The 25613-nt window shown below is 36.3% G+C and overlaps 2 protein-coding genes across 3 annotated transcripts; one reads left to right on the top strand and one right to left on the bottom strand.

Annotated features, from left to right (window-relative positions):
• Positions 1-1794: 1794 nt before the first annotated feature.
• On the bottom strand, positions 1795-18854 carry sh3bgrl (SH3 domain binding glutamate-rich protein like). 2 transcript variants are annotated; one of them, XM_079838746.1, is made up of 5 exons: positions 18441-18854; positions 12132-12317; positions 5153-5233; positions 4508-4945; positions 1795-3829 (listed from the first exon to the last, which is right to left on the bottom strand). In XM_079838746.1, exons 1-4 carry the CDS (start codon positions 18483-18485, stop codon positions 4910-4912), a joined length of 348 nt encoding a protein of 115 aa, XP_079694872.1. In that variant the 5' UTR covers positions 18486-18854; the 3' UTR covers positions 1795-3829; positions 4508-4909. The 2 variants fall into 2 exon arrangements, with proteins under 2 accessions (XP_079694872.1, XP_079694873.1); XM_079838747.1 differs by having other exon boundaries at positions 1795-3598; positions 4830-4945; positions 18441-18644.
• A 979-nt stretch (positions 18855-19833) lies between these two features.
• On the top strand, positions 19834-24176 carry hmgn6 (high mobility group nucleosome binding domain 6). The gene is made up of 6 exons (XM_079839905.1): positions 19834-20240; positions 20890-20916; positions 21020-21049; positions 23008-23055; positions 23203-23316; positions 23442-24176. Exons 1-6 carry the CDS (start codon positions 20226-20228, stop codon positions 23484-23486), a joined length of 279 nt encoding a protein of 92 aa, XP_079696031.1. The 5' UTR covers positions 19834-20225; the 3' UTR covers positions 23487-24176.
• The last annotated feature ends 1437 nt before the right edge of the window (positions 24177-25613 follow it).

Here is a 25613-nt window from a genome sequence, read left to right as displayed (position 1 = left end):
GATCGTTTACACTCATCTTCTTCTTCTACTTCTTCCAGCGTGCGTGCAGTTGAGTTCTGTTGACAACTATGCATCGCTCAACACGTCACTTATAAATAAAAATAAATTTGCATGCCACCTCAGTGATAAAACTTGTGCATTCGGATGGTGATTTATTCATGGTGGAGTTTTGTGATCCTGCGCACCTGGGAACGCTGCTCACGTGCTCAATAACATGATTGTATGCTGTAAATAAAATGTCATATGCTTGGTATAATAAGATAAATGCATATTCAATTTAATAATAGGAAAATAATATCCTAATTATTATTTAGTTATTTAAATCTGTTTAAAAATAGGAAGATATATAGTTAAAGGGTTAGTTCACCCAAAAATGAAAATTCTGTCATTAATTACTTACTTATTAATTACTTATTAATTACTTACTTGACTCATGATTCACTGAGTCGAATCATGATTCGCAGAACCGTCAAACTGCTGAAATTTGGCGATTCAAACTGCTCATTCGACTCACTGATTCATAACGCTTCGAAGCTTCATGATGCTGTGTTTTGAAATCGTCATCACTATATAAGTCGTTATTTAGGGTTTTTTTGCGCACAAAAACTATTGTCGCCGATTCATTAAGTTATTTTAGAACCACTGTAGTGAGATGGACTTTGTAACGACGTCTTTAGTACCTTTTAAGGGTCTTGAGAGTGTACCGTGCATTGTGCCAATGGAGGCCTTTCAGAGCCCTCAGATTTCAACTAAAATATCTTCATTTGTGTTCTGAAGATGAACGGAGGTCTGACGGGTGTCCAACGACATAAGGGTAAGTAATTAATGACAGAATTTTCATTTTTGGGTGAACTAACCCTTTAAAATTGTAGTTAAAATGGTTTTCTGTCTTGAATTTTATCTCAAAATAAAGAATATAATTTTATTCCACAGGAAATGAGCCGAAATAAGTGAATACAGCCTCTTATTTACATGAGGTAAACTTGGTTATTTTAACATACTATAAGTAATAACGGCCCATTTCAAATGTTAACATGCTTTTCTTCTTTTTATTTTTTTGAGCGGTGATTAAATATATTGCTCTTGTAAAAACTTGCCAGCATTTCAGTAATAAAAGGCTAGATCTTTAAAATGCATCCAAATTACAGCGAAGCGCAGCCGTACGGTGCTCTGCAGTGGTCAAAAAGGATATAAACCGGGATTTTTGAAGTGATATATTCTTGAAAACGGATGGCAATTAAATTACCACACGACCTTGGTGTTTGTCTAAAAACAGGTAATTCGGCCAGGGATTTTTACGCGGGTGGTTGGAGAAAAACACTGACATTCTGGTTTCGGACGGCAATAAAATCACAGACTAGCCCCTGTAAATGATGAAAATACCTTATGACCCCACGAGAAACAATTACCGTCCGAATAGAGCTTTAGAAATTGAAATTATGCGAGCCAGGCCTTCTCGTCCAACATCAGTGTCTGACCTCACAAATGCAAGTTGGGTTGAAAATGGACTAACCCAACAATTGGGTTGTTTTAACCCAGCGGTTGGGTTAAATGTTTGCTTAAAACAACCCAATCGCTGGGTTAAAACAACCCAATTGCTGGGTTAGTCCATTTTCAACCTAACTTGGGTTATTTTTAACCCAGCATTTTTTAGAGTGTAGCTTCAAAGGGTGGGCCAACTCCATAAGTTCATGTGCATGTAAAGGCAGGCGTCCCAATATAGTGTATTTTATAAGGTATTTCAGTTAAAATGATCAAATGAGAGATACATCCTGGCAATCAGATTCAGTCATCCGTTTACAGTTTAAAACATTTATTTTTGTATGTTATGCATTGTACCATATACATGTTTTACTATATTTGTATTCAGTATTCTGTGTACACATTAGTCTGCAATTATAAAGACAACTGAAAATAGCAAAACCATTCTCATTTGTTTTCACTGACACTGATGTTTTACATTTTTGTAATCGCTTTAGTACTATTTTCACAATTATGTTAGTACAAATTCATAAAGTATCCTTTACACTGCAGATAATAAGTGATTCATCTATATTACTTTTCATTCACAGTAACTGCCTTTCATTACACTACAGTAATTCTATCAAACATTTGATCTATTCTCATTCAGTTTCATACATTTGTCCATCATTTAATCCCACTAATCAATCAATCAATCATTTGGTACATGTATATATTTCTACAGATACAGCTTTGATAGATGTATATGTACCAACACATTACAGTTATCAATTTTGCTTTTTACTGTAAGCCATGTGAGGAACACTGCAGTTGAAGTTTTATAATACTTCAGTACAAAGTAGTAATAATAATTAAGTAATTACTTTTTTCTTTGATTCAATGAAATGGAACATACACCGTAAAAAAAAAAAAAATGCTTCTTTAAATATTTAAAAACATTTCAACTTAAATGACATAAAACTAACTTTAAAAAATAGTTGGATCTTGTATAACTTATAAAAAATGTTGAATTTGAATGTTGAAAAACTTATTTTGATGAGACAAAAACATATGTTCATGTAATTTTTTTACAGTGTATGTTGTGATTTGATTGTATTTCATCAATACTGTAATATTCTCTCAAGTCATTTTACAGTGTTGTATTTGTAGTACCAGTATGAAATATCTATCACATATATTGTACAACAATATTTAATGATTGTACAAACAACTACACAGTGAAACTATCGGTATCGTGTGTGTGGGTGATTTGGATTATAGTTTTTCTCCATTGCTAACACACTATAACTGATTCGGTTGGCACAGTTTCTCAAACCATTCATTTCTCAAAACAAAGACACATTTTTTACATAACTGAGAGACGACAAGGTTTAAACAATGCAATGTTGTGAACACTGCACAGCCTGTTACAGCTGAAGACTGACTTGTTTTGAGAATGATGTGTCTAGAGTTTTGAAAAATGACATAAAAATTCAGAAATTAGTGCCAAAGTGATGGTATAAACTGAAATCAGACATGCATCGGATGGAGAGCAACAGATGGCAGGTAACTGTTATAAAATACAGGCATTGTACAATACAGTATGCCATGTAATAATGTAAACAAAGGCCTTACCGTGGTAGAGACTCACAAATTACTGTAGCTCTAAGATTCACTACAGTATACATTCATATCAAATGTTCTTATTACATGTTACAATGATCTTGGAAAAGAAAATATGTACAACTGTAATGAAAGCAAGAGATCAGAATTTGAAAGAATGACTAGCGGTGTTATAAATGGGAGGCCTGTTGTATATCTCTCTTGTTTTAAACCTAAAAAAAAAGTACTCTATTAAGACATGAAGGATACTTGAGGCAAAAGCTGCGTTGTGAAATATACACATAAAAATTTTGTAAAAGATATATTTTGCTAAAAATACTAGATACTAAAAATAATATTTAAACATACAAAAAAAGCAAAGTATCATTGCAATATATGGGCATTGATTGAATGTAACTCGAACCACATAAATAATCAAGAACATTCAAGTATAAACTTGTTTAAACATTAGAGGAATAATTAATTGTCAACTCTTTGCTCATATCTACAGTGGCAAGAAAAAGTATGTGAACCGCTTGCTAAATCTGTGAAAATGGGAATAATTTTAACTAAATAAGAGAGATCATACAACATGCATGTTATTTTTTATTAAGTACTGTCCTGAATAAGATATTTTACATAAAAAATGTTTACATATAGTCAACAAGACAAAAAAAAAAAGGCTGCATTTATTAAAATAACCCCATTCAAAGGTTTATGAACCATTGATTCTCAACACTATGTGTCGTTCCCTGATGACCCACGGCTGTTTTTTTGTTTTGTGATGTTGTTCATGAGTCTCTTGTTTGTTCTGAGCAGTTAAACCGCCCAATGTTCTTCAGAAAAATCCTCCAGGTCCTGCACACTCTTCAGTTTTCCAGCATCTTTTGCATATTTGAACCCTCTCCAGCAGGGACTGTATGATTTTGAGATCCATCTTTTCACACCAAGGACAATTGAGGGACTCAAACACAACTACTAAAAAAGGTTCAAACATTCACAGATGCATTAAGAGCTGGGGGGTGAAAACTTATTGAATTTGAAGATCAAGGTAAAATGTACTTCATTTGTCTTCCAGGAAACATGCAAGTATCTTCTGTTGCTTCTGAAGGGCAGTACTAAATGAAAAAAAAAAGATATTTAAACAAAATATGAAAAATTTGGACATCTTCATGCATCGAGTTTCCTTCTGGAGCATTAGTGAAAGGTTGAACCTTTTTTAGTAGTTGTGTTTGAGTCCCTCAATTGTCCTCGGTGTGAAAAGATGGATCTCAAAATCATAGTCACTGCTGGAGAGGGTTCAAATATGAAAAAGATGCTGGAAAACTGAAAAATGTGCAGGGCAGTTGAACACTGGGCGGTTTAACTGCTCAGGACAAACAAGAGACTCATGAACAACCATCACAAAACATGAAAACAGCCGTGGGTCATCAGCGAACGACACTCAGTATTGAGAATTAATGGTTCATAAACTTTTGATCGGGATCATTTTAATAAATTCGGCTGTTTTTTTGTCTTGTGGACTATATGTAAACAATTTTTATGTAAAATATCTTATTCAGGACAGTACTAGATTAAAAAAATAACATGCATTTTGTATGATTTAGTCATTTTCACAGATTCTGCAAGTGGTTCACATACTTTTTCTTTCCACTGGGTTTGGACGGCTAGAGAAATTCATTTCAACTTGTGAATTAATAAAAATGGCCTTTTGAGCGGACAAATAATCCCATCTCATCACATACGTTCGGGTGCAAGCAATGAACCAATAAGAAAAGGAAAAGAAAATCATCCGAAATCAGAAAGTGCAGGAGTTCAGCAGCTGTGCTGGAGCGGATTCTCTGGATTACATCTGCATTTTCTTGGCTAGAGCTTCTGCTTCCTGTGAAGAAACACATAGAAAGCCTTCAGATTAGTTCAAATCAGCAGTGAGAACCTGTTCTGTACAGTGGAAGAAAGAGCAGAGCGTGTCTATGAAGACGGGACATCTGTGTCCCTGAGGCTAAACATTAGCACTCAAATACATTCCTAGAGTGGACACACACAGAGGTGGGAATAAAGGACCCTTTATGTCTGTCAGAACACCTACCTTTGAACCAGGGGGCGCAGTCAAGCCAAGGAACGCGTACACAGCATTGTCTTCACGGGCATCGAAAAATGCCTCATAGTTCTGGAGCACAGAAGAATCATTTAGGGAGCAGATGGCAAAAAGAAAGCATTGCTCAATTCTTAGTCAAAATCCCCAGTGTTAAGTCAACACTGCTCAGAGTACATATGGTCCCGCTCTACAGAGACACCAACATCTAAAGCTCTGTTAAATCTCAATAAGCACTTCTGTAGACGGCGGACAGAAAGTCAGTCTGGTTAGTAATAAGTGAAGCTGGTAATGCTTGTTTGTGGAGTTGTTTAATCCTCCTCTGCTGAGATCTTGAGATATTTAGGGCCAGTTGTTCAAAAGTAATCTGATCGGATTGGCTCAAATCTTGAAAATGGGTTGTTCGAAGGAAAAAAGGATTTTGAAATCAGATTAGATCACAAGATCCAATCTTGATCTGGATCAAATCATCAGTTTGTGTTGTTCAAAACTTTTTAATAAGATCGGGATACCTTTGATCCCAAAAAAATCAGGATTATAGTGATCCCAGTATAGCCGTAGAGCACTAGTACTCCAGATTTGGTCATCTGAAAAAGTGTGTCTGGATCAGGGTGATCCAATCCAATTTTGCTTTGAAAAACCAGCACAAAAGTAAGATGGATTACCTGATCTTGGATAGCAAAACATGGGATTTCAAAATCCAGATAATTCTGATCCAGATTAAATTTTTTTAACCAAAAAATCTAAAAAACATTAAAAAGTTTTCCTACCACTCATCATCTGTGAAGTGGAGCAGAACAACGTCCCATCAGTCCTCACTGCATACTCTCATCCACAGACTCTTTATTTTTGGGTGCGGGAAGGGGCGTTTGTACCGTTTGATGAATATAAGCATCACGGCACAACGGTTCACGTGCTAAACAAGCATAGTCCTTTCGGTTTTCAATACAATCAAGTGTTTACACGTCCTCTCGATCAGATTAGAAAAGGAATAAACCACCCCTTTTAATCCAATCGAAATTTTATTTGGATCGAGCTCAAACGGATCGATTAAGGTGTTTATATGAAGGCTTTTCAATCCGATTGAGCCGTCAATCCGTTTACTAATGGATTATTTGGTTGCATGTAAACATAGCCACTGATTCAGTGTTACTTTACCACCCTGTAGAGTGGGATCATATGTACTCTGAGCGGTGTTGATTTATCACTGGGGATTTTGCTGTGTGGAGTCCGTTTAAACCAGTCAAAACACAAAACTGCAGTTCATCTGATGCAGAAATGCGTCCTGCTCAACACTGAAACATACTGAAATAGATTCATTTTCAAAGCTTATACTCCGTGTGAAAGGCATCTGTACAGTTCGGGTATTTTCTCTTAAAGGAATATTCAGGGTTAAATCTGTGATTTGTTGTTAAATGGTTGTTAAATAGTTCAACCAAAAAAAATCATTATGTCACAATTTATTCAGCCAGTTGTTCCAAATACATATGGCTTTCTTTCTACTGGGAAATTTAAATCAGTCCATGTGAGTATATTGGTTCAATATTAATATTATAAAGCGATGATAATATTTTTGGTGCAGCAAAAAAAAACGAAATAACAACTTATATAGTGATAACCAATTTCAAAACACTGCTTCATGAAGCTTCGGAGCGTATCGAATCAGTGAGTCGATTCAGCGGTTCGGAGCGCCAAAGTCACATGATTTCAGCAGTTTGGCGCTTTGACACGCGATCCGAATCATGATTCGACTCACTGATTCGATACACTCCGAAGCATCATGAAGCAGAGTTTTGAAATCGGTTATCACTATAAAAGTCGTTATTTCGGGGGGTTTTGGCACACCAAAAATATTCTCATCGCTTTATAATATTAATATTGAACCACTGTACTCACATGAACTGATTTAAATAGGTTTTAAGTACATTAATGGATCTTGAGAGTGTAAATTACATTGATCCTTATGCAGGCCTCACTGAGCCGTCGGATTTCAACACAAATATCTTAATTTGTGTTTTGAAGATGAACGGAGGTCTTACGGGTGTGGAACGGCATGAGGAGGAGTAATAAATGACATTATTTTCATTTTTGGGTGAATTAACCCTTTAAGGACATATAGCACAATAGGTATGTATTAGGTTGCTGACATTTTTTTAGGATCTAATGCACGGATCCAATTCACTTGTTAAATCAGTCCTTCCAGAAAAATGCTGCTTTTTTTTGTGATTGTTGCGGGCAAAAATCCTTGATTATGCGGCACGTTTTCTTAAAAAATGCGATGAAAAATGCGGGATATTTATGCAATTTTATGCGATAAAATTGCGGGAACTTGCAAAAACTGCGGTTTGATGAGAAAGAGAAAAAAAGCACTACATCACAGAAAGTGCTGGAATATTTAAGTTCTCATCTTGTTTTATTGAAGACCTTAATAATGGCTCAAATTTACAAAACATTTAGTCAATCAAGTTCTGTAGCTTTACAAAAGGAATATGCTACAACTTCTGAAAAAACTAATAAATAACTTCCTGTTTTACAGATGTCGCTATACAAAACAGACATTTGAGTGCTTCCAATGCACAAAGTGCAATCTCTTAAAGGGTTAGTTCACCTAAAAATGAAAATTCTGTCATTAATGACTTCCCTTTATGTTGTTGGACACAAATTAAGATATTTTAGTTGAATTCCGATGGCTCAGAAAGGCCTCCATTGGCACAATGTACACTCTCAAGACCCATAAAAGGTAGCCTACTAAAGACGTCGTTACAAAGTCCATCTCATTACAGTGGTTCTACAATAACTTTATGAAGCGACGATAATAGTTATTGTGTGCAAAAAAAACTAAATAACGATTTATATAGTGATGACTGATTTCAAAACACATGATGCTATGAATCATCGAGTCGATTCATGATTCGGATCGCGTGTCAAACTGCTGAAATACGTGACTTTGGCGATCCAACCCGCTGAATCGACTCATTGATTCATAACGCTTCAAACCGCTGAATCGACTCATTGATTCATAACGCTTCAAAGCTGTGTTTTGAAATCAGTCAGCACACAGGGAAACTGCTTTGCTCTTTTGCTGTTATTTTTGTTGGCCAATGGGAGTTTGTGCTTCATCATGGTTTCACCGGTATCTATGGTTTCTCCACGGGGTTTGAAGCTTTTCGATGACGTTCGCGTCGGGTAATCACGTCACTTCAAAACGTTTCCATGGCAATAGGCGGAAATGGCGGCTCTTGTGTGAAGTAAACGAAAAATTTTCAACTTTCTGCTAATATATATGACTTTTTTTGCAACGAAAATGCGGGGATTATGAAATCATGATAGCCCCGCATATTTTGCACGCGGAAATAGGCAATTTATGTGGCGAAAGTGCGGCGTATTTGAAAAAATGCGGCCCCCGCATGAATATGCGGACTTTGGCTGATTATGCGTTAAATCACGCGATCGCATAATCGCGTTTTTCTGGAGGGACTGTTAAATGCGTCAAATAGTGTGAGAGTACATTTTGAAGGCTGCATCCTCATTGCGGTGCAATGATATTACACAGCGCCTGAAAATTGGCTAACCTCCGTCAACATAACCAACGTGAAAACCTGTGCCACTGCACTCTTGGTACTTTTCATTTTCCGTCGTTTTAGTACACAATGTAACTACAGAAGAGTCAAGTTTTAAATAGGAAAAATATCGTAACTCTTTGGTCATTTTTGAGCGAGATGCTAACGGTCTAATCAGATGATTCAATGATCTATGCTAAGCTATGCTAAAAGTGCTACCGCCAGACTCAGAGATCGGCCGAATGGATTTGAAAACGATAACTCAACTGTTTAACTTGAGTTGGAAAATGAGCCTATTTTCAAAAATAGTGGCGTGTTCCTTTAAGATGTTTTGTGAATATGGCCCCTGATGTATGAATGTAATTTTAACACTACTTGTGTCCCAACATTTTGCGTCCCATTGACTTAATATGGACCAAAAACAGCTGACATTCTTCAAAATATATTAAATCTGTTCTGCAGAAGAAATCAAATCATAAAAGTGTTGGCCTTGATTTAATTAGTATAGTCAGAGCGGTGACAGCTAGTAAAGGATAAACGAAAGACAGTAGGATGGGTTCAGAAAGTACCACGAGCCAGGATTCAAACTCGGGTCTCAATCGCTTATTGTCCGAGGACTTCTCATAGGCCATTTTGGAGAACTTGAGAAACAACAAGAGTTAAAGGTGCACTACGTAGGATGATCAGGGTGAAAAATAGCATCGACTCGTACAAAAATAATACCTCTCAATCATAACTTATGGTCCACTAGAAGTAAAACAAAACTTTCGCTGATGTTGCTATTGCCTTGTTGACTACTACGGTGCTACATGTAACTCGACAGGCATTGTAACCAGTGTTGGGGAAAGTTGCTTTGAAAAGTAATGCATTACAATATTGCGTTACTCCCGTAAAAAGTAACTAACTGAGTTACTTAGTTACTTTTTAAGAAAAGTAATGTGTTACGTTACTTTTGCGTTACTTTTTCTCACCTGGGCTGGGCTTTTTTTTTTTTTTTTTTTTTTTTTTTATAACAAAAAAGTTCTATTTTTGTGCAAATATAAAGACCTCTTCATACTAAAATGGAAAAAGTTAGATTTTAAGGTAAAAATGCAAATTCATGCATGAAGAGTAGAGGTGTGTTGTGCACAGCTCTGCCGTGCTGTGCTGCCATTCTGGATAATGGAAGAATAGGACACAGGAGAAAAAAAGTTTTACCAATAAAAACAAAAAAAATAGAGCCATTTTTGCTCATAGTTTAACTGAATCATCGAAGGTCAGCAGCAAGACATTGGTCAATAAAGGTAGATTAAATGCATAAAAATATTTGTTATTTATTATAATTATTGGAGGTTTGCAGAGTACTCTGATTTTGCATTTGACTGATTTTATTCATTTTGAGGAATACTGAATCTTTATTGTGCAAGTGAGATGAATAAATGCTCACATTTAGTCTAGAACTACAATAACCCTCATGTTTACACACAACGCCTCTGCACTTACTCTCGATTTTTCTCAACATGGGGACAGGAGAGCTGTCAGGTGTTGTAAATTTTAAAAGTAATGCTTTACTTTACTAGTTACACAACTCAAGTTACTTGTAATGCGTTACCCCCAACACTGATTGTAACTATGTTTTTCATCACAATTATATTTATTAGCGAGCTAGACTGAAGATGGCTAAACTTGCTTGCAAGTTATAGCCAGTCATCTAACTATTAGCGTAACAAGTAAAATACTATTTATTCATGATAAACACAATATTTGAAACAATATTTGCAAAATAGCTTAAAGGGTTAGTTCACCCAAAAATGAAAATTCTGTCATTAATTACTTACCCTCATGTCGTTCGACACCCGTAAGACCTCCATTCATCTTCGGAACACAAATGAAGATATTTTAGATGGCTCAGAAAGGCCTTCATTGGCACAATGGCACGGTTCACTCTCAAGACCCATAAAAGGTACTAAAGACGTCGTGACAAAGTCCATCTCACTACAGTGGTTCTTCAATAACTTTATGAAGCGTCGAGAATAGTTTTTGTGCACAAAAAAAACCTAAATAACGACTTATATAGTGATGACCGATTTCAAAACACAGCATCATGAAGCTTCGAAGCGTTATGAATCAGCGAGTCGAATCATGATTCGGATCGTGTGTCAAACTGCTGAAATCACCTGACTTTGGCAATCCAAACCGCTGGATCGACTCACTGATTCATAACGCTTCGAAGCTTCATGATGCATTATTTTGAAATCGTAATCACTATATAAGTCGTTATTTAGGTTTTTTTTGCTCACAAAAACTATTCTCGTCGCTTTATAAAGTTATTGTAGAACCACTGTAGTGAGATGGACTTTGTCACGATGTCTTTAGTACCTTTTAAGGGTCTTGAGAGTGAACCGTGCATTGTGCCAATGGAGGCCTTTCTGAGCCCTCAGATTTCAACTAAATATCTTCATTTGTGTTCTGAAGATGAACGGAGGTCTTACGGGTGTCGAACGACATGAGGGTAAGTCATTAATGACAGAATTTTCATTTTTGAGTGAACTAATGGGCAACTCCCCACATCCACTACGCTCTTGGGATGATTAACAACAGCACCTTCAGTCATAGACTGACTACACCCAAGTGCACATCTGAGCTTAGCAGGAAGTCCTTTCTATCGAAGGCTATCAGATTGTTTAATGTGCTATGAATATAACATGACTCATTACTGGTACTGCATATATAGATGAGACCTAGCACAGTCTATTTTTTGTACTCATATCATCATTCGCACATTTGTTCTCCTGGTACGTTAGCGCTCATTTCTTATTCATGTAAATTTCTATGTATTATTTTCATATTGTAGATCGTACAGAGTCAGAAAAAAGAGTGATGTTTTTTGTGTGTTGAAGCTGCCGTGACAATGTAATTTCCTGTAAAGGATCAATAAAGTATCCACAACAACAACAAGACTCCCTACCAGTGGCCATCCTTCCCTAAACTTAACATCTAGCAAAGTATTGTAATTGGTAGAATAAAAAATATTTTAACAATATGTCAGAACCTTTAACTCGCGATGGAAAAATCAAGGCACGGTTAAAAAATGTCCATGGGAAAACTGCAGACTTGGCAACCCTGGCTGCATGTGAAACTAATATATCGTATCAGGGGAGAGGGTGTGGCTTCTGGTGATGTTACGCCCATGAGGAAAGGCCAAGTTTGACTCTTGTGTTTGAAAACCGTAACTGAAAAGCCTGCATAGTGCACTTTTAAAGGGCTTTTGCTTATTTTTAGAAAGGAATGAGCTGAAAATAGTTTCTGTGACAGTGTCTCACAGATATTGTCCAAAGAGTTTAGGTTATCTTTAACCCAGAATATTCCATAATGTTTGACTAGTGTTGAGAGCTACTGTACCCCAACATGTGATATTTCTTATGTGTACACACCCCACAATATCTCTCTTCGTTGAAGATCTGAGGAGGTAAAGGGTTCCCTGTGGCTGGTCGGAAGTCCTCTGGAACATTTTCCCGCATCCATTTTCTGTTGTCTTCATCCGCTGCAATGTCACATTCCTCAAACTCAATCTTATTGGCTGCCAAGAAGCCCATGACATCCTGTTGCTGCTTCTTGATCTGAGGGAAACAGAAGATTAAATCAAACATTAAAACGGATTGACACTAATTCTGATGCCCTCAAAAACAGAGGGCATTTCATGTGTGAATTGTATTGATAATAACTGACCTATGGACTCTTAGAAATTGTCCTGCACTAGTCTTATTTGGAAAACATCCAAGTCCAAAAGTCATTTGTTTTTGCTTGTTGTGGCCAAGCCCTATCAAAATGATGTGTACTCAGACTAAGCCCTTACGTGCGTATACCAAACTCTGTGAAAATACCTCTTTGTGTTCAAAAGCTTAGACAATTAAAAGGCATGAAAAGCACATTTACCCTGATTGTTTTCTAAATGCATGTTATAGATATTATACATAGAAGGATCTGTAATGAGTAGCTGTATAAAGCGCACAAGGCCGCTTTTATTTGCACTTTACTAATAAATAACATGCAGGAGACCGCAGGAGTAATCACAGTAAAACACAACCATAAACGAGACTTAACAAAGAAAACTAAGGGTTATACACACAGAGTAATTAAAGTGGGGGTCTAATGCTATTTCATGCATTTTGACTTATTTATACGGTTAAAGGGATAGTTCACCCAAAAATGAAAATTAGCCCATAATTTACTCACCCTCAAGTCATTCTAGGTGTATATGACATTCTTCTTTCAGACGAATAAAATCTAAGTTATATTACAAAAGTCCAGGCTAATCCAAGCATTAGAATTGGATTTATAGTTGCTCTGTTTTTGAAGTCCATAAAAAGTGCATCTGCCCATCATATAACTGCTCCACGCGGCTCTGGGGTGTTAATAAAGGCCTTCTGAAGCGAATCAATGCGTTTGTGTAAGAAAAATATCCATATTTAAAACTTTATCAAGTAAACTTTCGGCCGACCGCCTTCCCTGTTCAATCTATGGAAAAATTGTTGAAAGTTCCCCAGCCGATCGAAAGACTAATGTGAGCAGGTCCGCTCGTCATGACGTCACGAACGCATCTTGAGTTTCACTTTCAACATTCAACACTTTTCCACGGAAGGCGGTCGGTCGAAAGTTTACTTGATAAAGTTTTAAATATGGATATTTTTCATACACAAACACATCGATTCGCTTCAGAAGGCCTTTATTAACACCCCGGAGCCGCGTGGAGCAGTTATATGATGGGCAGATGCACTTTTTATGGACTTCAAAAACAGAGCAACTATAAATCCAATTCTAATGCTTGGATTAGCCTGGACTTTTGTAATATAACTCTGATTTTATTCGTCTGAAAGAAGAATGTCATATACACCTAGGATGACTTGAGGGTGAGTAAATTATGGGCTAATTTTCATTTTTGGGTGAACTATCCCATTAAAGAGTTGATTCTCATGTTAAACATGGCCAAAATTTCAAAAAACAGTTGGGCGTATGATGAGTATTTCTGTGCCAAATACACTCCTTCAGGATTCTAATAAGTTTCGGAAAGGTTTTTTTTTTTCAGAGTATGGCCCTGTTTGACTTCATAGGGCAGAATTGCTTGTATGGGATGAGCGCGCGCACATCAACCAGAGCGAGAGCGTCAACAATGAGCTTTGCTCAGGTTACAGAAGCTGTTGGCAGCGCTGCCATTTTGTTTTTAGCCCACGAAATCAACAATGTCACTAAAGGAGTGTGTTTCTGGTTGTGAGGGAAAGATAACCTTGTCCAGCTTCACAAATAATCCAGCGTTAAGGAAACAGTGGATGCGGTTTGTGTTTCCGGGGCAGAAACTGAGTTCCTCAAGTGTGTTTGTTTGTTCCCGGTTGCGAGTCGAAACATCAGGCGGTGAGTGAAACTGCATCAAATGTCTGTGTTTTGTTGGCAATTGGCACGCAAGTGCATATCATATGAACAACACGCATGTATAGTGAATCAAGTTATCCAGGGATAATGTGATGTGTGTGTGTGTGTGTGTGTGTGTACTCGTGACTCCGCCCACTGCACGGCTGCACAAACTCAGCTATTTTCAGAAAGAATCTGAACAGCTTATCTTTTCTCTTTTATAAATTTGATAAAACTAAAGACTCTTCAGAGATTTGAAGGATGCAATGCTACTCTATAAGTACGCAAGATTAACATTGTGTTTTATACCCTTATGAACTAAGAATGAACTCCCTTATGAACTAAGAACAGTTGTGGAACTAATAAGTGACTATTAGATCTTATAATTATAGTTCAAACTTATAATTTTTCATCAAAACGACCTAACTGGATCCTACGGTGAAAACAACAGACTTCTCTCTGGAGACATATGCAGGACTTAATTAGTGTGCTTAAACCCCGCCCTTGCAAGCTTGCATTTATCTACCTCCAAATGTGATCACTGTGTGTAATCATATTTATTTGGATTAATCCGTATTCAATATGTGGGGCAAAATATTATGGGGTGAAAACTTTTTAAACAGAATAATTGGGGTAAAAAATAAGAATTTATTCATAGAATATTAATCCATTTCAAAAGTTTACACCCCTGGCTCTTAATGCATTGTGTTGCCATCTGGAGCATCAGTGAATGTTTCCTCAGTGTGAAAAGACACATACAGTCCCTGCTGGAAAGCATTCAAATATGCAGAGGATGCTGGAAAAGCTAAGAATGTGCAGGAGCTGGAGGATTTTTCTCAAGAACAGTGGACAGTTTCACTGCTCAGGACAAACAAGGGACTCATAAACAACCATCACAAAAATGCAAAAACAGTCGTGGATCATCCACGTATATAGCAACAGACAGAATTAGGCTAAGTCACATGTTAGTTTCCATTGCAATATGATTTGCTTATCATACTTATTACGCTTCACAAATCAGCATGAATGTCAAACATTGTTTCCCAACCCTGTTCCAGGAAACACACCAAGAGACATTTTGGATGTCTCCCTTATCTGACCCATCCATGTCCGGTTTTGTAATCTCGCCTGATGAGCTGATGTGTGGATTCAAATACAGTATCATCGCTGTCTTTCTGGTCTTAATTAAAATAAGCTTGAAATGATGATCTAAAATTCCTTGGTGATGTTTAAGAGGATTTCATGCTGCATTTGTGACAACAACAAAAAAAACTATTAAAAAATAGCAACATTTCAGAAATAAAATATATATTAAATGTGTTACTGTAGCCTATTATTGTAGTTATTTTTGAAGAAATGTTGGGAAGGTTACTTTGGAAATGTAATAGGTTACAGATTACAAGTTACCCTATTTAAAATGTATTAAGTAGTGTAACTATTTAAATTACTTTATTTAAGTAAAGTTACTTGTTACATTTCTAATTTCCAGAATTAAAATGCTTTTTTATCACTTGCCATGGTGGCAACTATCAGGCTGAATCCGCAAAATCGCCCCCTAAACCCTCAATCACTATTCCCTACTTTAGTCCACTAATACAGTTCACTTGAAGGAGTGACTGAAAACAAGTGAGTGAATTCGGACAGCCACGCTGTGTGTACATCGACTGTACACTCGTTATTGCGGTGCAGTGTGGGATAGAATGATTGCACTTAAAAATGTCCACTATATGGTTTCGTACACCACTACAAATGGCTGTCCCCTCAAATAATTCCCTATTTAAGGGTATAGGGGGCGATTTCGGATTCAGCCTCAGAAGCTGACGCTTTCAGTCTGAAAGCTTTTAGTGGCAATGTGGATTTATGTAATTGGCAGCTCTGCAAATTCAAACGAGAATCAATCAAAAGCATCAGAATAGCATTCCTTTACTAAACAGCCTTTAAAGGTGCAGTGTGTAAATTTTAACGGCATCTAGCGTGATGTTGTGAATTGCAACCGCCCACTGCTCACCCCTCCCTTTCGAAGCTACGGTGGCCGACACAGGACAAAGATGTCGTCGTCTGAGACAGCAGAGAGTGACTAGCACTCTGTAGATAAGTTTGTCCGTTTAGGGCTACTGTAGAAACATGGCGGCACAAAATGGCGATTTCACTGTAAGGGGACCCGCGGTGTATGGAGACAGAAATGGCTCATTCTAAGGTAATAAAAACATAACGGTTCATTATGTAATGTCTTTATACACCACTGAAAATATAGTTATGTATATTATATTGCATTTCTGTCAATAGATCCTCATAAATATCACACGCTGCACCTTTAAATGGCAGGAGACATCAAGCACATCAAAAACAGGCAAAGCAACTAATTAATATTATTCAACATCCTAGTATTTACAGAAAATATTCAGATGTAACCCCCTTTGTAATCATTAAAGGTACTTCAGCGCTGGGAAGATGAATGTGTATTTAAACTTGTGTCATTTATGTAGTAGAAATGTGAAATTATTCTTGAATTTGGTGCCTTCTAGACTGAGAAAAGACAGAAAATGTATTTTTGTCTCATGTGGATGAAAGACAACAACTCCCAGAATGCACTTGCTTCGCTGCCCTACGAGGCCACTCCCAAAGCCACGGCGACTGGTTATCACTTGCCCACCGCGGCACCGCCCCCAACGTCGTTTTGATATTCATAGTAATAAAATTATTTCGTTCAGTTAGAAAAAACTGAACGTGTCTTTTCAATAAAGTGTGAGTGAGTGAGCTGAACGAAAGTCTCTGGCCAAAAATCCTCCGATGATGCAAAATGACGATATTTGATTGATCGGAGGATTTTTTCCAGAAAAAAATATGCATAATTCTCTCGTCTCAGGGGGATATGAGTACCATAATTTAAATATACTACCGGGTTTCTACTGATGCAAAGCTTAATGCTAAATCACTGAAGTTACCCTTTAACATTTTCATATCTGTAATTTAATCACACATTTTTCTCAGTAATTGATGATTACAGTTACATTTATTTTCTAATTAAATTACGTAATCTAGTTACATGCAACTAGTTACTCCCCAACACTGCATATTTGATGAGATTTATACTTGGTTTTAATAAACATAAGAAATAAATGATTGGTTGCTTGTTGATAGTTAAGATAAATAACACTAAACTGTGTCAACATCAAAAGAAATTTGAATAGCCTATTAATTTTGCAATTGACAAAAGAAAAAACAAAAAAAGTGAGAAGTATTTGCCTCATTTCAGAAGGAAACGACACACCACTGGTGTCTGTGGCATGGGCTAGTCAAGACCATGAGATGTGCCACTGTCATTCCAATGTTACATAACTCAGAGTATCTAGAGCACAACTTTTCGCTAACTCACCAAATTAGGAAGTGCTAGAGCCAAATCACCTGCTGGAGGGGTAGCTCCCTCTAGCGCGGTCATTTTACACACTGTGCACTGTTATTTCACTTTTCAACAGTTAAGATGCAAATAAAGCATACTCAAAGAAACTTGTAGGAAACATTCTGATGCAGTCTCAAGATATGCACCTTATTTTTGTGATGAATCTAGCGGATATTACCACACAAACGAGGAAGTGGTTAACTGTCAACTTCAACACCATATTTAGACTTTGTGGTGTGTTTTTCTCTGTTAAATTTGCTTTTGAACAAAAGACTAGTCTCTAGCAGTATTTTTATGTTAACGTTTCAGTAGTCAATAAACATGTTTTCAGTCTGACAAATAATAATGGTAACACTTTACAATAAGGTTTCACAAGTTAACTACTTTAGTGAACATGAACTAATAATGTACTGCACATACAGCATTTATTCATCTTAGTTAATGTTAATTTCAGCATTATTAAAATCAAATGTTGTATTTGCTAAAATTAGTTAATTCACTGTGACCTAACATAAACAATGAACAACATGAGTTTGTATTAACTCACTTTAACAAAGATGAATAAATACTGTAACAAATGTATTGCTTATGTTAGTTAATACATTAATGTTAACAAATGAGACCTTATTGTAAAGTGTTACCATAATAATAACAATAAAAACAATACTTATAGACATAATTTCCGCCAAAATAGTATTCGTGTCACAATTATTGTTACTACAGAATAACTATGGTGATTTAATGCGTCATCAACGACATCATACAAATGAAATAAATAAATAAAGATTGTGGACTCTTCTTACACTGTTTGATCCCACATTGATTTATTATGACTTCACTGTGGCAATTGTATTTTGGCTTATAATCTGTTGTGGTAGCAAATATCTCTCGCATATCTTATGTTCTCAAACAATCTCACGGTGTCTGAAGTTCTTACCGATGTTGATCCGGAGGAGGATGCGATGTAAACTTTAATCACCATAATCACAAATTCTTTAAATCTATCAGGGATGCAAAGAAACAATCATCAATGTGTTACGGCACAACAGCGTTGTAAAGATCCACATTCACTCCGTCTGTCTCGGTGAGAATCTGTTCATTCCGGTCAAGATCTGTGCTCATTATTGCCCTTCTCTCTTTCTTTTACCCCTCCTCGTTCTCCGCCTCTACAGCAAAACATGGCTTGCAAAACTCATTCTGCTTTATCAGAAATAGCCGATATAAGAACTAGAGGATGTGAAAACAAGACTGGTGTGAAATGTGCAGCTTTCTTAAAACGACTTGTAGCAATAAATGTGGGAAAGTTATAGCGGCCATGGATGACTATACACAAAGCCTTCGCCGTGCTGCCTGCTATTTCAGAGCTGGTGTAATAAATCGTGTTCATGCACACATTTAATTGTAGAGTTCTGCCACATTGGTGTTTGGTGCAAAATGCACATTCTTCTGATTTCATGTAGTACGTGCAGCACTTTCTGTAGCGGTGACACGTATGACGATGGGCGATTTCGAAACACTGCTTTATGAAGCTTCGAAACCTTTACGAATCTTTTGTTTCGAATCAGTGACTCGGAGCGTGAATCAAACTGCCCAAGTCACGTGATTTCAGAGGATTCGTTGTGTCGTAACTGTTTCGAAATGGGGCGATGATCTCTGTGAACCTATGCATCGCGCAGATTCACTAATGAACCATTGGACAAGTATAGGTTTTAACTGATCTTTGACCCGTTTTGTACATTGATAGACGTTTTAAATAGACATTAGTATAATTAAAAGGAATAATAGTATTTAAAAGTATCTCGTTGGCCTGTTAGTTGAGCCATCCATGGTATAATCAAAACAAGCCCTGGAAATTGATAAAATAACACATATTATACACAAACGTGATATTTAATCTTATTAGATGATTAGTTAATTGCATTTTATAGACTTTACTTTCAATAAAACATTTACAATAGGTTGTAAAAGGTGTTTTTATGCATGTTTGGCCTGAGATGTTGTTGCATTTACACTATTCTGACCAGCGGGGGTCACCAGCGCGTGGCGTTTCGAGCGCTTCGAAACAGTGAATCATTTTGCGAAGCATTTGGTTCAATTGATTCGAAGCTTTGAAAAGCTTCGGTTCTCCCATAACTACACGTAATTGTATAAATGGTGCAGTTTCCACTGAATAAGTTATATGTTGCTTGCTTCGCAGTTTATCACCGTGCGACAAAGCAAACTAAACGCCCTGTTAACCAAATAAACTGTGTGCACTAATCGCGAACGATTTTTTTTTTACAGGCTTGAGAAACAAACCCTAACCCGACACAATTCCAAGGCGCCATTTTGAACTACCCAAATGACAAAGCCGCTATGGAATTGCCAAAGCACAAAGGGTCACCTATTGTTTTCCCTTGTTTAAAAGTAAACTGATGAAGAGGCATATTTAAGTCTTAGAAGAATTAATTTTCTCAATAGACCTTTCTCTAATGTCTACATTTGTTAGCGATAGATACCGGCTCGGATCTTTGTCATATTTGAGTCTCGGTTCTCAGCGCTGATTGGTGTAACTGCACATCGATCACGCCTAAGCTCCTCCCCTTATCCCATTCAGTCTCTTGCTGTATGTTCCTCGCTGTGTTTACTATTGTGTTTAGTGTTAGTGAGCACGTATATGCTGAGTTCTCCTCCAAAGCAGCTGTTTTCCTTGTGTTTTGCTGAATCTCTTTAGAAATCCAACATGCCTAAAAGAAAGGTACGTATAATTTTGCGCGCGCACGCACACGCATCAACATCAGGGAGGCGTTGTTCGGTTTTAATAGAGCCATATTCGTATGGTTTATTTGTTCTTTGTTTCGCTAAATATATATCTGCATACTTTTTAAACACTGAAATCCGCGCTGCAGATATCTTTCATTGTGCACATTACGTGTGATTTCGTGCTCAAGTGTGTGTTTTGCTGGTTTCCTGTGGCGTCAGCCATGCTGTGCACGAGGAAACTATGATAAAAAACCCATCACGAAACCTCTACTTACCCTAAAAATTACTTGTGCAATACCAAAGATTGAAAACGCATTGATATGGACAATAACACAGTGTGATTATTTTATAGTCTTTGTTCTTGTGAGCAGATGGCTGTAATGGCGCTCAAGTACCGAAAGATGGCGCTGTCGTCAGCTCCTCCTCTCACATATAGGGGTTGGTTGTGCTATTAATAAGGGATGGTTGAGCTGAATTATTGAGTTTACATATACAGGCCACTGGAAATTGGTCTTACATTTGGATGTGTGCAAATGTAAAATTATAATAAAAGTAATGCAAATGTTTTAATATTTATGGTTTTATAGTCATGCAATTCTAAATTAAGGTTTTGTTGAGCTAATGTTTTTGTTTTTCATCCACAGAGAGCAGATGGGGAAGCAAAGGATGAGGTGAAATATTTATATGCCACTTGGATTATGTGTTTTTTTTTATTGAAATTAATTCCTTTATTAATGGTGTGTGCATATTTTACTTACCTTGTACTCTTTTCAGCCTCAGAGGAGATCTGCACGGTTATCAACAGTAAGTATATTGCCATTATCAGAATGTTTTTGTGATATGTTTATCGTAATGGTACGATAAAAATCATTAACATGATTTGAAAAGATTAAAAAAATTGTCTCACTTGTGTTCCTCGTGGTCAACAATGACCACATTGGAAATGAATGGGAGATGAATTTCATCTAGTGGAAACATTTGGTACTGCGCCCAAAACAAAGTCTTCCACACTTCAAATTTGGAACACAACTTGTTTAGATTTATAGCTTTGATTTTCTTGCCGTTTTAGAGTAAAATGTAGTTCTGAAAATATATATATATTTCATATAAAAATTTAAAATAGTATTTTTGTGCATTTCCATAAAAATGGGTCTCATTCATTAAACTTTAGTAAATATATGAGTAAATTTGGAGTAACTTGCGCATAAAACGGCCCATTTTCCCCGCCCATGAATTATAACTGTGTAAATTGTGTCCACGAACGCTGTGGAATCTTCTGGACTCCCATCTCAGGTTAGCTCCAGTATATTAGATAAATGCTAAAGAGACCAATTGGCCATATGCCTAACAATAAATATTCAATCAAAATTGTCAGGCAAAACATTTTTTAGCCCGCTCCAAAAAAAGTCAGGCGCTCCTCTTTAAATGGCCTGCTGGTGGCACTTGAAAACGCTTTGGAGACACAGCAGTTTTCCCGCCAAAAACATTTGGTTGCTATGATGATACGAAATATGCTAGGAAGTATGTGCTATCTCTTTCTGAATAATATTACTGAATATTAAAATGCATTAATAGGCAATATTAACTTTCTTCACTGTTGTATGAGTGGGATGGTCGGTCGTGTTGTATTTGTCCCGCCCCTCCTCCACAGTGATTGGACGGCTGAGTTAAAAGTGACAGTGATGAGCGCAGTTTTATCCAAAGTTGAACAGTTTTCAACTCTTTTGCTACATAATAAATAAATAAATAAGCAAAAATAAAAAGATCAAAATTAAACTAATCAACATTCAATGGCATCAGTTTGACTAAAATAACACAACGTTAAGATGTTTTACCCACATTTACACGTGGCTCCAGGTGTAAACATTTTTCCTACCAACTAATTTTCATGAATCCGAGAATTTCAGAACGGCTTTACGAACGATTTACACGAACGATTCGTGTTTCAGGAATGAAGCCCATTATATGTAAAATTCTGTAACTTAAAGTTCACTTTTTAAAAACTTGTTTCTCTTTAGCATTCATTTTAAAGTGTCGTTTTTAAAAAGAGATCAGACTTTTTCTGTGCTCTGATTTACGACAGTTTAAGTTGGACAATTGTCCCGTCTATGCCTAGAAATTGAATAAATGGATTATAAATACAGCTTAAATATAATTTAGTACCATAAAATCCCCAGAAAATATGAAATGAAAAAGAATAAAATATAATACATACATTTCATTGAATTAAAAAAAATGGTAATTTTTGATCAAGGGTTAAAATGCGTACTAAATCCACTGTTAAAAGTGCACTCCTGAGTTTTGATCTCTCTGTGGTCATTGGCTGATTTACCAGTGGTTGTCTATGATTAGAGCAGATTTCTCATTCATTCTCCACTAAATAAACTGAAAGATGTACAAGGCGTCTTCTGTAAATCTGAGAAAATAAGTAGCATAACTGCCACCTTTGTAGCCAGACCTTCTTTTCTCTGTTTTGTGAATGATGTAAATGTAAAATTTCCTGCCAAATCCAATATAAATACATCATTAATCAAAATATTACTCTAAATTTAAATACAAAATCGTGTTACGGCAAGGACACATTATTAACGCTGATACTTTTATTTTTGCACTCACTCTGTAATGGAATTTGGTTTGACAGATTAAACACATTTAGTGACATTTTCCTTTTTAAATTTAACTTTGTTTTATAATTTAAGTTGAATGTGCCTGTTTTTATATTTTACACACGAGCACTTCTCAGCTGTGTTTTTCATTCATAGAAACCAGGTCCTGCTAAGGCTGAACCCAAATCAAAGAGGACAGCTAAGGTAAATATAACAGATACCTATCAAACCTACCGTAAAACTGTAACTTTAGAGCAATGTTTCAGTGCTAGAGCATTCATGTAAGTGGAAAAGTTCCGTTTCTGGATTCAGATAACAAAATGTGCTTCCAATCGTTCACTTCCTCTGCAGAAAGACAAAGCTGTCAATGCCAAGAAGGAGGACAAAAAGACCAAGGTGAAGGCCAAGGAGTCCTCAGAGTCTGCAGCCAACGAGGAGAACCACTCGGAAAATGGTGATGCGAAGGTCAGTGTGTTATAAGCATTTTTTTTAATAAACCTATTTTAATTTGATTTTGTGTAATGAAGTGGAATGCTGTTACTGTGGGATATTTTCATGCTAAATGAATTGTTCTTCATTCTTTTTCTCAGGTCGCAAAGACTCACAAAGAAACAAAGGAAGCAAAGTCTGAGTAGCACTATTGCCTCCCATCAACACTGTCGTTGCAACTCCTCATCATCACTCCGTGTTGTGTCATTGTCCAACCTCCAAGGCATATTGTTAACAAAGAAATATTTTTATCAATGGTTTTATAAGTATCAGTACCAATTTTTAGCACAAACTCAAGCTAAATACTGAGCACCTTGTAGATTTGCAGTGATTGTTTCTGCGAGAATGCCACACTAAAATATTTTTAAATGCCATTTATTGTTGTTGATAGATTATTTGGTCTAGAAAAAAAAATCGTACCCCTTCTCCAGAGTTCTGAATGTTTTCTTAAATTGTTTCCACACGCTCTTCATTCTTGTTTTTAAGGTTTTCCAAGCGATTATACATGGCTGGGGGAAATTTGACTTTTTAACCTCATGTATTTTTTCCTTGCTGTTTATCCATTAGCCCTAGATTGTGATGTATTATTCATAAGAGGAATAATAATTCAACAAAAAAACAAAACAGAGAGCTGATGTATTTCACTCTACCCTGCAAAATCAACAACAACAAAGTGATAATTAAAAATGGCAGCTTATTAAAGATCATAATGTTTTCATGCAAATTGTAATTTTTTTACTATGTGATTCCAACATTTATTGAAGTCCGCAGGTTGTTATCTACTCTCTGATGTTGCAGTGTCTGCTAATAAAAAATGGTGGAATTTTCCTCACTTTTGCCTCTTGCTTTGTTTTCTTCCAAAATGATAAACCGCATTTGACACTAAAATGAAATGCACGACAATAAAATACTCACAGGAGCTGGATGCTTTATTGACCAAGCTAGATATGCTATACACAGAGAAAAAGGCTGTCAAAATTGTACCTTTAGGGGTACAACAGCTTGTCGCTAGGGCAGTACCCTTAAAAGGACATTTGTACCACAAAAAGGTTCATAGTTGTACCATAAGGTATGTATTTGTAGTAAAGGTACTAATATGCACCTTTTAGGAGTAAAAAAGGTACAAATATATCCTTTTAAGGGTCCCAGCGACAAGCTGTACCCCTAAAGGTAAAATTTTGACACCCTTTTTCTCTGGGTAGTGTTACTGCTAGGTTTACTCGAGTGCTATTAGTATGTGTCTTTTAAGCTAAAATAAGTATACTTTCAGTCTACTTTTTATGTACTTCTCAGAAATATACTTAAACTTGCACTTAGAAAAGTCTAAGTATACTTGGCCTTTACTTGTATTCAGTCTTTTGATCAAGTAGCCTATTAAATACTTTTTTTCACATAGTTTTGCATACTGTCTTAACTTGGAAAACTGATATGTTCCTAATTCTGAGTGTCTGAATTTTTGTGAAGCTAGAATAAAATCTTTTTAAAAGAGTTAAAGTACAGTTAAAGGTATAGGATTCCCTCAGAATTACGATTATGTCTCGCGATTCAGACTTTTTTCCTCAAAATTCCTATTCTATAAATCTCCATTTAGACGTTTTTCCTCAGAATTCCTATTCTATATCTCGCCATTTAGACTTTTTTCCTCAAAATTCCTATTCTATATCTCGCCATTTAAACTTTTTTCCTCAAAATTCCTATTCTATATCTCCCAATTTAGACTTTTTCCCTCAGAATTCCGATTCTGTCTCGCGATTCAGACTTTTTCCCTCAAAATTCCTATTCTATTTCTTGCCATTTAGAGTTTTTTCCTCAAAATTCCTATTCTAGATCTCGCCATTTAGACGTTTTTCCTCAGATTCCCTATTCTAAATCTCTCCATTTAGATGTTTTTCCTCAGAACTCCTATTCTATATCTCGCCATTTAGACTTTTTTCCTCAAAATTCCTATTCTATATCTCGCCATTTAGACTTTTTTCCTCAAAATTCCTTCTATATCTCACAATATAGACTTTTTTCCTCAAAATTCCTATTCTATATCTCACAATTTAGACGTTTTTCCTGAAAATTCCTATTCTATATCTCGCGATTTAGACGTTTTTCCTCAGAATTCCTATTCTATATCTCGCCATTTAAATGTTTTTCCTCAGAATTCTGATTCTGTATCTCGCAATTTAAGACTTTTTCCCTCAGAATTCGCCATTTAGACGTTTTTCCTCAGAATTCTTATTCTGTTTCTCACCATTTAGACTTTTTTCCTCAAAATTCCTATTCTA

Source organism: Gobio gobio (genome assembly GCF_949357685.1).
Source record: "Gobio gobio genome assembly, chromosome: 16".
NCBI classification, from domain to species: domain Eukaryota; kingdom Metazoa; phylum Chordata; class Actinopteri; order Cypriniformes; family Gobionidae; genus Gobio; species Gobio gobio.
The sequence above is the reverse complement of the archived record's forward strand: the minus strand, read 5'-3'. Positions and strand labels throughout refer to the sequence as shown.